A 15,437-nucleotide genomic window follows, 5' to 3' on the forward strand; every position below is an offset into this window, starting at 1 on the left:
GAAGCTACTTCCAACGGCCAGGACTGTCCAGATGCAATTCAAGATTACGGAAGGCTAACACTATGTCGAATGACAGTCAATTTTGAATGTGGTTATATAGATATAATGCTTATCTACCGAATCCAACGCAGAGGGGAATCTTCGCTGGTACATGCCCAAAACACCCTCAGCTATGCAACAATTGGACCTTCACCATGAAAGTGAAGCATGTGTAACTTTTGGAACGATACAAAGACCTTACATGCAAGTATTGTAACTCTTTGCGTACTTCTCCAGCAGCAATCGCTTTGTCCCAAACAACGTTTTATGCAAATCCTCTTAAGGCTCTCTCGTAGCTTGATGAATGTGAATGCGACTTGGCGCCTGTGGCATTGCTGGTGAGATTCGGGGTGTACAGATAGCACTTTGATACGTCGGTAGACCATCGTTGACCAGGGTTCTGGGATTGGATTGTAACGCTGTCGTGTAGCTTGGAACCTTTGCCAGGCTTTCCGCGCTGTATTCGATGTGCTGAGGTGTCACTGGACCAGAAGTCACTTCATCCTCTTCCGAAACTCGTCGGGAGACCGGGGCGCTAGTGCTGGGACTATGTCCACCCAAAAAGTAGCCGCCGCGAGGGAGAGAGCTTTGTAGTGTACCGGCGTCATCCGTCCTCGCAGTCTCGAAGGAACCAGGTTCTGTACCGTCGCCGGAAGTCGACAATTGCGAGCGGTCTCTCGCACCTCGATTGGAGCCCGCTACATCTAGATTGCTCAGACGAGACTGTAGTACGCTTGCGCCGAAATCACTGGATGCAACTCCATCCATCGATGCCAGGTTCTCGGTTGAGACGCTTCGACTTCGTGACTGGAAAGGAGTGGCCCTTCCACTGGCAGCTCCAGCAGGTGTCATGTAGCCGCTCGGATCGATGTCGCTGTAGAGTTGATCGAATTGATGTTCCCCGTACTGTGGTGGGGTAAGATCATCCAAAGCTGCGGAAGCACTCATAGTTTGTGGCCCTTGGTGTACCAGATTGTTGTTATCGTCAATGGGCATGTTTGGAGAGATGAAGATGAACAAGGGAAGTGTTGCATGTAGCTATTACTTGTCAGCAAAATGGCTTGCTAAAAGGATTTTTCTCATCGACACTCACTTCTGATACGTGACCATCCGGATTATGCATCTGAACATTGAAATTCAAATTATGTCGAATCTTGATCCCGAGGGCATCGACCGATTGAAGACATTTCCTTAAGCTTTGTGGTATAGCAAGGGTCCTGGAAAATACGTATCCCTCCTGTCCTCCGATGTTCTCGGCCTCAACATCATCCGGGAGACGATGCTCGTCTTTCGCAATAAGTCGAACGATTTCACGACATTTCTTGGGTGTTCGGGGCCCCTTTATGGTCATCTCCTGCCTCTCGTTCAATTCTGTGGTTATCTTCCCAATCTTCAGTCCCTTCAGCAGAGGTATCAATCTGAAGTCGATTTGAACGGTCGTGCCAAAGATTACAGCTTTTGTAGGTGTACTGAGAGAGTAGTTGACCTTAGCCGGCCACACGTTTTCAACGGACTAATAGACATTAGTGACTGACTGAAAACCCATCGTCTTCTCGATGGGAATTACCATTGCATGGGCGAGCTCGAGAGCCCCTGTGTCGAGTGTTCGAATGATGCGAACTTGCTTCCGAGCCACCGAGTTCTGCTGCAACATGCCTCGTTCTATTGTAGCTTTCATGCGATATACGAGCCAGGTTTCTGTCAATCCCTCGACGCTCTCTGGCGTCGAACCCGGTAGGATCATGTCAAACGGGTATTCGTAATTTCCAGCCGGGAGCGTTTCGGAAGATCGTTTGCCATTATTTTGGAAGTCCCATGTACGTCGTAGAAATTCCTCTTCGTACTTGATGGAGCTCGCTCCGGAGCCGCTCGGCTGGAACCAGCTACCAAGCGAGTCAGTATCCTATGTCTCCGGCGTGTGTGTGGTCTAGGCTGACCCAAGACGCCTCTCGCCCGTGAAGCGCAATCTTATCCCTTGTATGCGTATAGGTTCGGAAAGGCAGAGGACTAGTGATCCTTTGAGGACAACACTGGAGGCTTCGTATTCGGTTCCTCGGAGGATCAGGTTGCTCTCAATAAGCCTGGATTGAGGAATCCCAGTCAGCAACGGCCTCGGAACTTAGCAAGCATGTGAAGTTACCTAATCTCGAAGTACTTGATGCTACTGCTCGTCTCCCTGCTGCTACTTCCAAAAAAGCTGGGTGCCATGGATGCTTCGACGCTTGCTCTTGATCAGTATGTCGACACTTTAGAATGACGGTGAATGCAACAAGTCGACAACCATGACATTGCCATACAAGGCAACGCCCAGGGAATACTTGAGGCCAAGGTAAACGTACCAATGAAACAGGAGAATGGGGAGTCTGGGCGGACGAATTCCGCTCGGACTGGAATGGCGAACGATGTCAACAGTCTCGACAGCAAGAAGAATACTAATGGAAGAGACAGATGAAATGAGAGAGGACTCAAGCCCAGAGAATTGTGAGATGACAGTGATCACGAAGAAGGATTATGTCGCTCAGGACAGGTAGATAGAGGCAATAACAAGAACAGTCATCACATAAGTTGGAACAAAGAGATGGCAACTCGCAAGCGGCAAGAAGAGTAATCTGCCGCTGCCGCTCTCAAGACACCCAGTGATTCACTTATCTTGTGACGTACTGGCTCATCAAAAAAGCATCACATAATTAATTGATTGATATGGAAAGGCAAATAATGGATGATTGGGAATAAGTTAAGGAAAAACGAAATAAAAATGGTCCAGTCCATGGTTTTCTTATCGGTAAATGCCGGGATGTGAGGTTGGCCGCCACCACCCCCGAGATTTGACCGCACAGACCGCACAGACCGCACAGCTGGAGCACCAGGGAGTGAACTGGAGGTACATGAAACGAAATAGCAAGTGCTCCGTAACCGCCACCTGATAGATTTTGTACCACGATGAGTACGAGTAGATGACGAAGAAACCAAGGGAACTCCCTGTATGCCGCGAATTGGCAGCGTCGCACGTACCACCTACCTGGTATTCAATTTCACAAGTGTCCACCTCGCTCCTCTATCAATCGCCAATCGTCCTGTACTGCGGACCGAAATGAGCGCTCGGGTCGGAGTCAATTGTGGAGCAGGGACAACGCCTACGAACTAGCGCTCACTGGAATCTCCTTGACGGAGACATCCATCGTGGGCTTCCGGTAACAAACAGCCTTGTGGGAGCAGCGCACCGCAACTACGCAGGCTCCTCGATCTAAAGACGCTTCCTGAGTGTTGCTCTCGGCCCTTGGTCTTCGAGACACCTCCAGCGACCTTTCCTCCGGCTCCTTGCCGCACAATTCATATCAGGCCAAATGAAATGTTCAGCTCTTCTTGGCTTCAAATGCATCGAAAGTGGCACATACTTCTGCATACGAGCTAGCTCTGTCTACGATGTTAAAGCTGAGCATTCAAAGGTGCAAGAGAAGTGGCTCGTTCACTTTTTGCATGAAGGACGAATCTGGATTATCCTAGTCATTTGTTGACAATTACGAGACACATCATTTGGCGTGTTAGATGACATTTTCCCTTCAGCAAGCTGCTAGCGCCTTCATCTTCTTGCTCAGTCTTTTCAAGATGTGCATATTTGAGATTCGGTGACCGCATGAATTATGGCTGTTATACAATGCACAGCATTGACTCAACGAGGCTACCTTCGAGCAGTCGCTGGCTTCTTGGTGCTTCCATTTGGTATCGCTGTTGCCCGCTCAATCAAGGTTGATCACTCAAGATGGGTGAGTGAACCCCATATCAGTCCAGGACTACTTCGAAAAGCCCTCCTCTGTTCAAAAATATCTCATTCACTCTATCCTCTCCGCCGTGCACTTTCGGAACGTACGAATCCCCATAGAACGGAGAAATCTCTCAGCCTCTAATCAGGCGCGAGTAATCAAGGACTCAGGCAATCCTGAGGTCGTTTCCAGACCCTCACATGTCCCTCCACACACGCAGTAATAATACACTCCTCCTCAAACCCAACCCAACTCAAAGGATGTTCATCAATGGCCTTTGACATCACAGGCGGCAGCTCCGCGGTCACCGTCCTGCTCTCCACCTCATGCTCAACAAACTCATTTGCATCCACACCATCGTCATCTAAACTCGAATTTGATCTAAATCGATTCGTAGCTTGGCTCTCCGTACGGTTACGTCCAACAGGAATATTCGACGAGATACTCGCCCTATTGCGTATGGATGCTGCTTTCGGCCGTCTCAGCATGCCAACGTTGAAATCCCACAATAGTAGTCTGCGATCTTCGCCTACGCTGCCGAAACGGTAGTTACGATTATCGCAGCGCCGCGGGTCGAAAGCGACAGCGGTAACCCAGCTATGGTGACCGGGGCAGCGGGCAACGATGCGACGTTCGGCGAGGGACCAGATCGAGACCAGATCGTCCTGGCCGCCCGTTAGGATGTATTTGCCGTTGGGAGACCAACAGACGCAGTTGAAGGCGCCGTAGTAGGAGGGGTAGAGATCTGTAAGCTGTTCTTTGAGGTAATTGATGATGCGCAAAGAGCCGTCTTCCGAGACGACAGCAAGGTGGCGGCTGTCAGGTGAAAAGCCAAAGTCCGTGATGCGGTGGTTAGAGATCTTCCATGAGGCAACAGGGTTTGCCTTTTGGTTTTTCGAATTGACGGACTTATTGATGTGGAGGGGTTTTAGGTCAGGATCAAATGGGTTTTGAGAGAGAGTTGGAGCGCCGTTGGATTCTGGAATGAAAGCGGCATCGTCGCGCTCTTTGTCATAGACTATCAGGCTGCCGTCCATATGAGCAGCGAGGAAGAGGTTTTCGGAGCCGGGAAGCCATCGAATTTGTGATACTGCTGATGTGCTGATGATGTTCTGCGGTGGGTCAGGGTGGGGTGGGCACTTTGGCTAATACTATCTTACATTTTTATTCACGCGGACGTACTTCTGAGAGTACGCTTCGAACCATACAATATCTCCAGTCGAGGCACCCATAATAACATCGATGTGGTTAGGACCTTTGGTGAGCGAATTGATGTCATGGCATAGCATATGAGCTTTGGCAAAAAGGATCTTCATAAGGGGTTGTGCCTACAACTCGAGTCAACAATATGCCTACTAAAAATTTCATGGATCATACCCTAGCAGGGGTAGGGGATGAGAGATCAAGCCATTGATATGCCCTATCTATGTTCGCAAACACAAACATGCCCTCTGGATTATGTTCTTGCAAACGTTTATTCAGCGAATCATGTGGTATGACCCTCGATATAAACTGCGAGTTACTTTTCACTAGATTTGTCTTCGGTTTCTTTCTCTTCACACCTTCTTTCCCAGCAACCGGAGTCAAGAGAATATTATCTTCACCAAACACCGGAGTCCGGCCTGAAGCATTGCTAGACGGCAGCTGTGTCATCGCACCATTGTTATTTGTTTCATTCGAGCTCCTCGACTCATTTTCGCTCTCCTTGATACTGTATGTTCCCAAATTCGACCCAGTGCTCGTAGATGTATTGACTCTATAGAGCTGCAGTGACGATTTCCGAGGGCTTGTGATACAGATTGTGAGTTTGATGCCTGCTTTTGGCGGTATAGGTGCTGTAGCAAGAGGATTGGGGTTGACCGTGGGGGCGTCTTGGGGATGGGGTGGGGGTGTTGCGAGGTGCAGGTTGTCCTGGAGGATGTATGTGCCTAGTGCATCATGTAAGAGAGGGTGTTAGGGACAGGGTGAAGGGGACCTTGTGGGTTCTAACCTTCTCCGACGGACAGCTGAAACTCGGGACCACTGGGATGGGTAAGGACATTGCTCATTTCCAGCACAGTCTGTCCATTGGTCTGTCCACTGGGGCTTGCAGTGGTTTGGGTGATAGGGTACCGAGGCGGTGGTGGTAGGACACTTTGGATTTCCATGGTCAGAAATGATTTGCGTGCTTTGGAAAGTTAGCACTTACAACATGGTGAATTTGAACCTGTAGCTGAAACCGAGTGGGAGGACCCTGCGTCAGCTGCAAGTATGGTGGCACGGGATGGCGTTCGGGGGGATGATGCACACTTGAGATTAAATATACATATGAAAATGGTGCTCAAGTTCTATCAAGACATATCATGTACATGGAGACAAAGAAAGCATACAAGAGGATAAGAAGGTGAGTTTCGACGGAGGGTATCGCAGGTCTGGGTGTTGTCGACACCATTGGTGGTATTATGTTTGGTCCCCCATGTGGGGTTAACGCTCGAGGTTTCGGGCTGCCTCGTGCCTAAACGCCCTACCCGTAGTGCCCGAGTCCCCGGGTTTGGTACCGAGCGATCTGTCGATCTTTCGGGCTCCAAGAGGTTTGGCTATGGGCATAGACAATCTGTGAATGTATGATCTTGTCTACCAGCGCCAAGCTTCGAAACTTGCGCGCTCTGATAGAAGCTTGGTCAAATCAAGCACTTGCGTTCAGAGGAGTTCGTGTCGTACCTCTTAAGATTGATTAGCTATGGGGTGAAGCTATGGCCACAGGTAACGCAGCACTAGCCATTCATGAAAAGACATCCGCAAAAGACGAAGCTAACATCTGTTGAAGTGCGTATATGCCTCTGTGGTGACGAGGGCACTGGAAAATCAAGTCTGATAACGAGTCTTGTGAAAGATGTCTTTGTGACCAACAAGATTCAGCCCGTCCTCCCTCAAATCACCATCCCTCCTAGCATCGGTACGCCTGAGAACGTGACAACCACCATCGTGGATACGTCAGCGCTGCCGCAGGAGAGAACAAATTTGGATAAAGAGATACGAAAATCCAATGTCATATTGCTGGTCTATTCGGACCACTACAGCTATGAAAGGGTGGCGCTCTGGTGGCTGCCGCATTTCAGATCACTGGGTGTCAATGTGCCGGTGGTTCTATGCGCCAACAAGTCAGATCTCTCCACAAATATTAATACGGAGCAAGTCGTCGAAGATGAGATGCTTCCTGTCATGGCCGAGTTCAAAGAGATTGACTCCTGCATCCGTACCAGCGCGAGGGAGCATCACAATATTAACGAGGTCTTCTTCCTATGCCAAAAAGCGGTCACGGACCCTATAGCACCGCTATTCGACTCCAAGGAATCCTGTCTCAAGCCAGCTTGTGTCTCTGCACTTGAACGGGTATTTTACCTTTGCGACAAAGACCAAGACGGCTACTTGAGTGATAAAGAGGTATATGATTTCCAGACAAAATGCTTCGGCAAGTCTCTCCAAGAAGAAGACCTGGACAATATCAAACAAGCCATCTCAAAATACTCTGCCTCTGCCGTAACTCCAAAGGGTGTAACTCAAGAAGGCTTTATCCTCCTTAACAAGATCTTTGCCGAAAAGGGCCGCCATGAAACCATCTGGATCATCCTCCGCACATTCCACTACTCCAACAGCCTATCGCTCCACTCCTCGTTCCTCCACCCCAAATTCGACGTACCCGCCAACATCTCCGCAGAGCTCTCCCCAGCCGGCTATCGCTTCTTCGTCGACCTCTTCCTGCTCTTCGACAAGGACAATGACGGCGGTCTATCCCCTTCTGAATTCACTTCTCTCTTCGCGGCGACTCCAGGCCTACCCTCGACTTGGTCTGACTCCGCCACTGACTTCCCATCCTCCACCATCCGCAACGAAGCTGGTTTCATCACCCTTCAAGGCTGGCTCGCTCAGTGGAGCATGACCACCTTTTTCTCGCCCAAAACCACGCTCGCCTATCTTGCCTATTTAGGCTACGATCCACCCGACCGACAAACCACATCCGCTCTGCATCTCACTAAACCTCGCAAACGCAACCATCGCGGTAAGAAGCTTGCGAAAACCGAACGCAACGTCCTTCTCGCCTACATTCTTGGCGCCCCTGGCTCAGGCAAATCTTCCCTCCTTGACGCTTTTCTATCACGCCCATTCAGCCCAACATATCACCCAACGATCAAGCCCCGAACGGCCGTCAACAGCGTAGAACTACCAGGTGGGAAGCAATGCACCCTCATCCTCGAAGAACTGGGTGAACTCGAACCCGCCATTCTCGAAAACAGTGCCAAGCTCGCCGCCGCAGACATTCTAGTGTACACCTATGACTCCTCCGATCCGGAGTCCTTCGCCTATATCCTGCAACTTCGCTCCCAACACACTTACCTCGACCAGATGCCCTCTTTATACATCGCTATGAAAGCAGACATGGACAAATCTACCCAGAGAGGCGACGTGCAGCCAGAGGAGTATACCTCCAGCTCGGGTATGGCGAAGCCGTTACATGTTAGTGTGACGTGGGGTAGTATCAGTGAGGTGTTTGTCCATGTTGCGGAGGCGGCTTTGTGGCCTGGAGGTGCACTGCCGAAGGGGATGGAAGGGGAGGAAGAGGTTGATTGGGTGAGGTGGTGGGTTGTGGGTGGGGCTGTTGTCGCCGTTGGAGCAGCAGTCGCTGGCATCTGGAAGAGAGCGACGAGAGATTAAAGTTTGCCATGTATTCCGTGTAGTACATGTATTATGTGACGGGGTAGGATCGGGCACTTAAATGGTGTTTCTCCACTAAATCTCAGGGTATCATCGCTGAACGCCGATGCAAGCTATAATAAAGATGGCGAATATCTCCCAAATTTCCCCACATATCTAAAATGACGATCAAGACAGAATTTGCCTGAAATATGATCAGCCGTATGACTTGATTGAGGCCAGGATATTCACCCTCAGTGAAAACCCTTCGGGATCCTGAACTTCGGTCCTAGCTCGTTAGCCATATACTCCCCCATACCCTCAGATCTCCACACCAGAATCTGAATCTTCGACGGCTTTGCCTCTTCCACTTCCTCTACCTCCTTTCCCTTCCCCTTCCCCTTCCCACTATCTTCTGAACCGCTATCCTCCCCTTCAGAAACACCATCCCCCTGGGAAACATCCCTCCCTTGAGCACCCCCTTTGGAAAGATCAACCCCCTTGATCCCAGCGGCGACCTCATCCGTCTCCCCCACAAACTCCTCCTTCCCCTTCAACGCCGCCAACAACGTCCCCTCCCTCACATGCGTCACCGCCCCCACCAAATCATTAACCTGCACGATCAAGCAATGCAACCCGCTACCGTCTTCGTTGATCACGGCCTGGAGTATCGTAGTGCCGGGCGTCAAAGGGTTGACCGTACGACCTGTCTCTTTGATAGAAATGTCGTTGTGCGCCCAGGTGTTGGCGGCGAAGGCGGCGAAGCGTTTGACGGCTTTGACGTCGGCGGCGTGGTCGTGGCCCATGATGGTGCCGGCGCGGGAGAAGAAGCTGTGGGTGTAGGGAGTCAGCTTTTGCCTAAGGGGTTATTGGGTCAGGTAGGGTAGGTAGATATACGCAAAGTGGGAGGCGTTCTCGTCTACATTCTCCGACAGGAGGTCCTTCATGGCTGCCGCATTGAGCATGATTGTGGCGGATTCGTCGACGTAAGGACGTCGATGGAGAGGGTGATTGATGTTGTCGAGGACGCGAGATTGTGCTGTTTTCGGGAGATGGAGGTTGAAGTTTTCGATGGCTGGTACAAGGGACTGTTCTTGCTCGGTTCAAGGCCTTTGGTCCGGATCTGAAGGCATGGTGGTTAGTTCAATATGATCTTGAGACTGATAGTATGGGACGGTGATCTTACAGAACAATCTGAAGGAACTAGTCGCTAAAGGCTTTCACAAACCGAGAAATGAGGCAAGATAGCAGAGTGGAGTTATAGATAGGGTAGAGGGCGTGTATGAGTGAGAGCAAGGCTTTCTCGATAATTCTTGCAGTGAACAACAAGGTAGGATATTCGCCTTCAAACAGCGTTGCACAGTGTTCTTTAGTTATTTCTTGCTGCATGGATCTCAAAATTGTGCTTTCAGAATTTCGATGTCTTTGAAAGTAGACTACTTGTACGGTTAAATTAGCGCAACGAGAAAATTTCATGAGAGCAGGCCTTGCTGTCACCTTGGATGGGGAGAAGTGTACTCTACATGGGGAGGAAGATGCTAAGATCTTACAACGTATATGCCTAATGCACCTCTGCACAAATTTTATGCAACAGCATACTCTATTCCTTGCACAAGTGACTTTGATACGGTACATACTTTAGGTTTGTCGCTGCCGGGAGGATAATAAGGAAGGTACGGTACATGTACTTTAGGCACAACCTTGCAATCTTTCTCCTCCAATGAGGGTCTTTCATTTCAATATTCTTGCCGCTTCAATTGGTCCGCTCGAGCGGCTTCCATGAGACTAGATGTCTTCCCGGCGCGGGACATCTTAGCATGCACGTCATGGCCATCGTCACCGATGGACTGACTGAACAGCATCACATACTTCAACTGCTTTTCGTGTATATAGAAGATTAATGTTTACTTTCAGCAATCTACTCAAGGCACACAAGACTTTAGGCTTTCCACAATTACGAGCACCAGTCTCGGTGTATCGAGCCTACGCAGCCATGGCTACTGATCCGAAGAAGTACAGTCTGAATCGTAAGTATCCAACAACTGAGATCGCATGGTAGACCTGACCAGTTCAACAGACACGATGCTTCGTGTGAAGGATCCTCAAAGATCGAGTAAGTGTTTCCCGGTCTCTCTTTTTCTTTCCCGATGTCTGATACTTTGCCTAGTCAAGTACTACGAGCTCCTTGGCATGAAACAGGTCAACAAAATAGAAAACCCCGATGCAAAATTCGACTTGTACTTCCTTGCCTATGACACCCCGAAGAGTCTCTCCGCCGGCCAGCACTGGACTGCCCGTCAAGGCATCCTAGAGCTAACTCACAACTACGGCACCGAAAAAGACGACAGCTTCAAGGTCGCCAACGGCAACTCCGATCCAGGCAAAGGCTTCGGCCACATCTGCATCAGCGTAGACGCCATCCAAGCTGCCTGCCAGAGGATCGAAGACGCTGGCTACAAGTTTCAGAAGAAACTAACAGATGGCCGCATGAGACATATCGCATTCGCCCTCGATCCAGATGGGTACTGGGTGGAAATAATCGCGTTCAATCCCGTTGACAAGACTGAGGATGTCAAGGAGACAGATCCCGCCACTTACAAATTCAACCACAGCATGATCCGGGTCAAGGACCATGAGAAATCTCTCAAGTTCTATCAGGATATCATGGGTATGTCATTAATACGGACTTCGGAGAATGAGTCCAACGGCTTCAATCTCTACTTCTTGGCGTACCTGGGAGATGAAGCCGTACCCAAAGAGTCCGCGAATGGTGTCAATCCGACCGCCGAGCGGGAGGGTCTGCTCGAGCTGACTTGGAATTACGGGACTGAGAAAGATGCCAACTTCAAGTACCATAATGGCAACGATGAGCCGCAAGGATTTGGTCATATCTGTATCGCTGTTGACGACATCGATGCGGCATGCAAGCGCTTTGAGGAGAAAGGTGTAAACTGGAAAAAGAAGTTGACGGACGGCAGGATGAAGAACATCGCATTTGTGTTGGATCCTGATGGGTAAGCAAGGCTGAACATAGTTGATGACTGTATGCTGATCTCGTAAAGATATTGGATCGAGGTAATTCAGAATGAAAAGATGAAGAGGACAAGCAATTGGTAGGAACAAGGTTGAAAGGGGGAATGCAACCAATGTTTTCTTTACTTACAAAATGAGCCACAAAAGAATCAACGCACAGCCTATTCCAATACTGCTTTTGATGTTGTGTCAAGTGAGATAAAGTGATATTGCCTTCAACATTAGAATGGTAAGAGAATGTAGTAGAAGTCAAGCATAGAGGGAGTTTCAAACTCTCCAAACATCAAGAGAAGGGTCCAGTTCTATTCATTTACGCATGAACCTGTGGATATCGACCAGAATAAATCGGCTCTTCCTACCAAACGATATCAAATCAAGAGGATTCAACGCGCATGGAAAAATTCCCCTTGCAGAAGAGACAAGGGAAAAGTCCGTGAAAATTGTCACTTGATTCTGGCAACGTGCCTGAACTGTAGAACATCAAGAGTTCTAATCAGAGCTTTCGCCCATCATGCATGACTTTTGCTTCATTCTCTTTCCAAGGTAAGGGCGTTCTTAAAGCTGTAGGTTTAATGAAGACTATCCAGGAACATGAGCGGTCGGAGTAACCTTGCCATGATAGATGACGCACAATCAACACGCCGACATCAAATTCATGACGTTCCTACTACCCTTATCTACATGTGTCAATGGCGCTGGTGTCGTGATTGGATTTCTCAAATGCTGCAGTTCGAATCTCGATATTTAGACCCTCGGACAACAGTGTCGAATTGGTCAATGGAGCGGTGGAATAGAAGACATGCCTATCTTACGGGCCATGACTCTCGAGGAGGTCTTGAAGGTCGTTTCAGAGGTATTGGAGAGTCTTGTGAGCGAGGTCGGATGACCTGGTCGTACAACAGAGATTGGAGAGATTGGAGAAGAGGATTGCAATGCAACAGTACATGAAAATTCTATAGAAAGAAGACAGAGGACCTGGTCCGTACCGTACTCAGCGCGAGGAACTGTCAAGCCTGAACTAGTGTCTTAATATCGCGGTAGGATCAAGTGTTCCGTGGCTGTAAATGTCTATGCTGGGTATTCACTTGAGGTAAGAGAATGTACCAAAGGTTATATATACGGGGCAAAGCGTCTGAATGAAGTCTTCTAGTCTAGGCGCGGTGCTAGGAAAAGGTGACCCTATTCACGAACTCTTCATAAAAGATTCGTCGCTTCACCTGCAAAGGAATTATGTTCATTCAATATTCTTTGAGAGAAAGACTCGATTTGTTCTAGTCGATACTCGCAAAAACATGCGTGAATAGAAAAAGAGAAGGCTCTCATCTATTGGGAATTGGAATTACTTTCAATCCTTGGTGAACAATAGCATCTTCTCGAACTTAGGGGTTGCGAAGTTTGAGGGATCCATGGCAGACTCGAGCCGGGAGTCTACCTAGCTGAACATGTTCGAGTGCGGCTTTCAGTGCCAGCAGTTCGCTGCACAGCAGGTTCATTGATCTCTTCGCTTCGGAGAGACCTTGTCCAAACATGTAGATACAACCCAGAAGTTGTTGGGTGGCTGCGAAGAGCCTAATAGATTACGCTGGACCTATGCCGCCTGTTAGTCTAGGCACTCATGGAGAAGTCATTGAGCTTTCCTTTTCGTTCTTGCTGCAGTTTATCTGGTAGGCGCGCTAAGAGGCGTAATCTTGGCATTGAATTTCAGCCCTACCGACTCGGTGCGATGAACGAATTCATTCAAGGCAACCTCCAAAGTCAGCATTGAAGTGAATGGAGCACGACTCGCTTCTAGTTCTTACCCATACTTGAGTCTTCATTTGACTGAGCATCGAAAGCCATGTCGAGAAGAGCGCCGCCGAACCCGGCCGCGGAGCGAGCTGCCCAGAACCAGCAGACTATCAAGACCCTACTCAAGCTTGAAGGCAACAAGAGCTGCGCAGATTGCAAAAGGAACAAGCGTAAGCCAAGTACCTCTGCGAGCCATTGTCACATAGTCCACGGTCTGAACGGAGCTGACATGATCGTTCCACACAGATCCAAGATGGGCGAGCTGGAATCTGGGAGTCTTCGTGTGCATACGGTATGTCTCAGGTTTCGGGAACATGCAGCATCGGTATTAATCGATTTGAAGATGCTCTGGGATACATCGGGGAATGGGCACGCATATTAGCCGGGTGAAGTCTGTGGACCTGGATGCCTGGACGGACGAGCAGCTACAGAGCGTACTGCGTTGGGGAAACTCAAGGGCGAACAAGTCAGTCGCACATAATTAGGAAGAGCCATAGTCCAAACCTGACATGAACAGGTACTGGGAGGCAAAATTGGCCGCTGGACACGTGCCCTCTGATGGGTAAGTCTGCAATTGCAATGAACTATACGCACTGCTGAAAGGCTATCAGAAAGATAGAGAACTTCATACGGACGAAATACGAGTCTAAGCGATGGGTGATGGATGGACCAATGCCAGACCCAGCGACACTGGACGCAGAAGGAGACGATGATGTGGTGGGTAGACTCGGACCCTGCGGATAGAAGTCGACGTTGACAACCCAATTCTAGCCACTCAATCTTGTAAAAGAGAAAGCTCAATTGGAACGAGGAGCGTCACAGCGGGCTGCGTCTACGTCCAGTCAACCGGTTGTTCCTGCGCCAAAAGCAGCCCCTCCTGTTGATCTGTTCGGCGATGTACCAGAGCCGCCTGTCAGGCCGAATACGACAGACATCCCTGGTCGATCCGCACCTCCAAAGGCCTCCGCTCCAAGCAAGCAAGCGAAAGCTGCAGACTCATTGCTTGGTCTTGACTTCTTTGGTGGTCCACCATCCGCCACATCTGGCAGACCATCAAGCTCAGCTTCGACACCATCTGGCACAGCAGTTCCTTCAAGGCCGGATCTCAAGCAATCAATTCTCTCGTTGTATGCTTCAGTTCCCAAAACTCAGCCTCCGCCACAGCCCCAAAGGCAGCCGTCGTTCGGAGGCATGCAATCACCAGCAGCTCAACAACAGTCTAGCTTTGGTGGCCTAGATGATGCCTTTAGCGGGTTGAATTTCAACCCTCCAACATCAACACCAGCACCGAAGCCCCAGCAGCAACCCAAATCCGACCCTTTCGCAAGCTTCAACAACGCAGCCACTCAGCGATCATCTGTCGCAGCGCCGCAAGTCACATCTCCACCTCTGAGCGGTGGAGGCTTCTTTGACACAGGTCCGAAGCTAGCTTCAAAACCAGCAAACGCATCGAAACCTCCGCAGTTACCCCAAGCTAATCTGACCCCAAGTGCTTCGAATGATTTCGGCGACTTCAGCTTTGCATCTCCTCCAGCCCCTGCATCAACCAAGCCAGCCACGACGAGTACTTCAAATGATCTTTTCGACTTTTCCGAACCAACCCCACCCAGGGTTGCTCCTAAGAAAGCCCAGGCTCCAGTTCCAGCATCCCCACCGTCCGCAAATATCAATTCAGCCTTCAACCTCTCTGTGCCTGCTGCTCCTTCACAACCCACCCCAAACCCAGCAGCATCCGCACCACCAGCTAATACTAACGCATTTTCCAGCTTCTCGAACAGTACCGACGCCTGGGGCTCTAGTGACGCATGGGCCACTCCTGAACCTTCCGCCGCCACAACGGCTCCAAAGCCTCAACCTGCTGCCCCTGCCCGAAACCCATCGATCCCAATGTCCACTGACTTCTCTGCATGGGGAGGTACGCCTGCTTCTTCGCTTGCCCAATCATCGGCGCTTGGCAGCGGTTTTGGCAGCACCTCGCGACCTACTCCAAAAGTTGCGCCTGATGAAGACTTCGGCGGCTGGAGCAGCGCTGCACCTGCAACTCCCGCTGCAAGCAATCCTCCACCTGTACAAAACAAGCCTGCTGGTGGAGGGGGTTTTGGTGGTGCTAGTGAGGATTTGTTCTCGAATGTCTGGGAGTGAAGG

At 49.9% G+C, this 15,437-nt stretch overlaps 6 protein-coding genes across 6 annotated transcripts; 3 read left to right on the top strand and 3 right to left on the bottom strand.

Moving 5' to 3' along the window:
* Positions 1-318: 318 nt before the first annotated feature.
* HO133_007812 (uncharacterized protein) lies at positions 319-2,247 on the bottom strand (the record flags this gene model as incomplete). Its single annotated transcript, XM_037298682.1, has 5 exons — positions 319-1,077; positions 1,133-1,552; positions 1,607-1,922; positions 1,977-2,120; positions 2,180-2,247. 5 exons carry the CDS (start codon positions 2,245-2,247, stop codon positions 319-321), a joined length of 1,707 nt encoding a protein of 568 aa, XP_037156018.1.
* A 1,711-nt stretch (positions 2,248-3,958) lies between these two features.
* On the bottom strand, positions 3,959-5,993 carry HO133_007813 (uncharacterized protein; the record flags this gene model as incomplete). Its single annotated transcript, XM_037298683.1, has 5 exons — positions 3,959-4,912; positions 4,961-5,128; positions 5,178-5,728; positions 5,791-5,933; positions 5,989-5,993. 5 exons carry the CDS (start codon positions 5,991-5,993, stop codon positions 3,959-3,961), a joined length of 1,821 nt encoding a protein of 606 aa, XP_037156019.1.
* A 539-nt stretch (positions 5,994-6,532) lies between these two features.
* On the top strand, positions 6,533-8,492 carry HO133_007814 (uncharacterized protein; the record flags this gene model as incomplete). The annotated part of the gene is made up of 2 exons (XM_037298684.1): positions 6,533-6,542; positions 6,607-8,492. The coding sequence occupies 2 exons, from the start codon at positions 6,533-6,535 to the stop codon at positions 8,490-8,492; spliced, it is 1,896 nt and encodes a 631-aa protein (XP_037156020.1).
* Positions 8,493-8,725: 233 nt separating this feature from the next.
* HO133_007815 (uncharacterized protein) lies at positions 8,726-9,436 on the bottom strand (the record flags this gene model as incomplete). The annotated part of the gene is made up of 2 exons (XM_037298685.1): positions 8,726-9,302; positions 9,369-9,436. 2 exons carry the CDS (start codon positions 9,434-9,436, stop codon positions 8,726-8,728), a joined length of 645 nt encoding a protein of 214 aa, XP_037156021.1.
* A 1,028-nt stretch (positions 9,437-10,464) lies between these two features.
* On the top strand, positions 10,465-11,588 carry HO133_007816 (uncharacterized protein; the record flags this gene model as incomplete). The annotated part of the gene is made up of 4 exons (XM_037298686.1): positions 10,465-10,498; positions 10,549-10,584; positions 10,639-11,485; positions 11,534-11,588. The coding sequence occupies 4 exons, from the start codon at positions 10,465-10,467 to the stop codon at positions 11,586-11,588; spliced, it is 972 nt and encodes a 323-aa protein (XP_037156022.1).
* A 1,753-nt stretch (positions 11,589-13,341) lies between these two features.
* On the top strand, positions 13,342-15,434 carry HO133_007817 (uncharacterized protein; the record flags this gene model as incomplete). The annotated part of the gene is made up of 6 exons (XM_037298687.1): positions 13,342-13,462; positions 13,539-13,584; positions 13,636-13,758; positions 13,810-13,854; positions 13,904-14,009; positions 14,064-15,434. 6 exons carry the CDS (start codon positions 13,342-13,344, stop codon positions 15,432-15,434), a joined length of 1,812 nt encoding a protein of 603 aa, XP_037156023.1.
* Positions 15,435-15,437: the final 3 nt, after the last annotated feature.

This window comes from Letharia lupina (genome assembly GCF_014066315.1).
Source record: "Letharia lupina isolate WasteWater1 chromosome Unknown contig_4, whole genome shotgun sequence".
In the NCBI taxonomy this organism is placed as follows: Eukaryota; Fungi; Ascomycota; class Lecanoromycetes; order Lecanorales; family Parmeliaceae; genus Letharia; species Letharia lupina.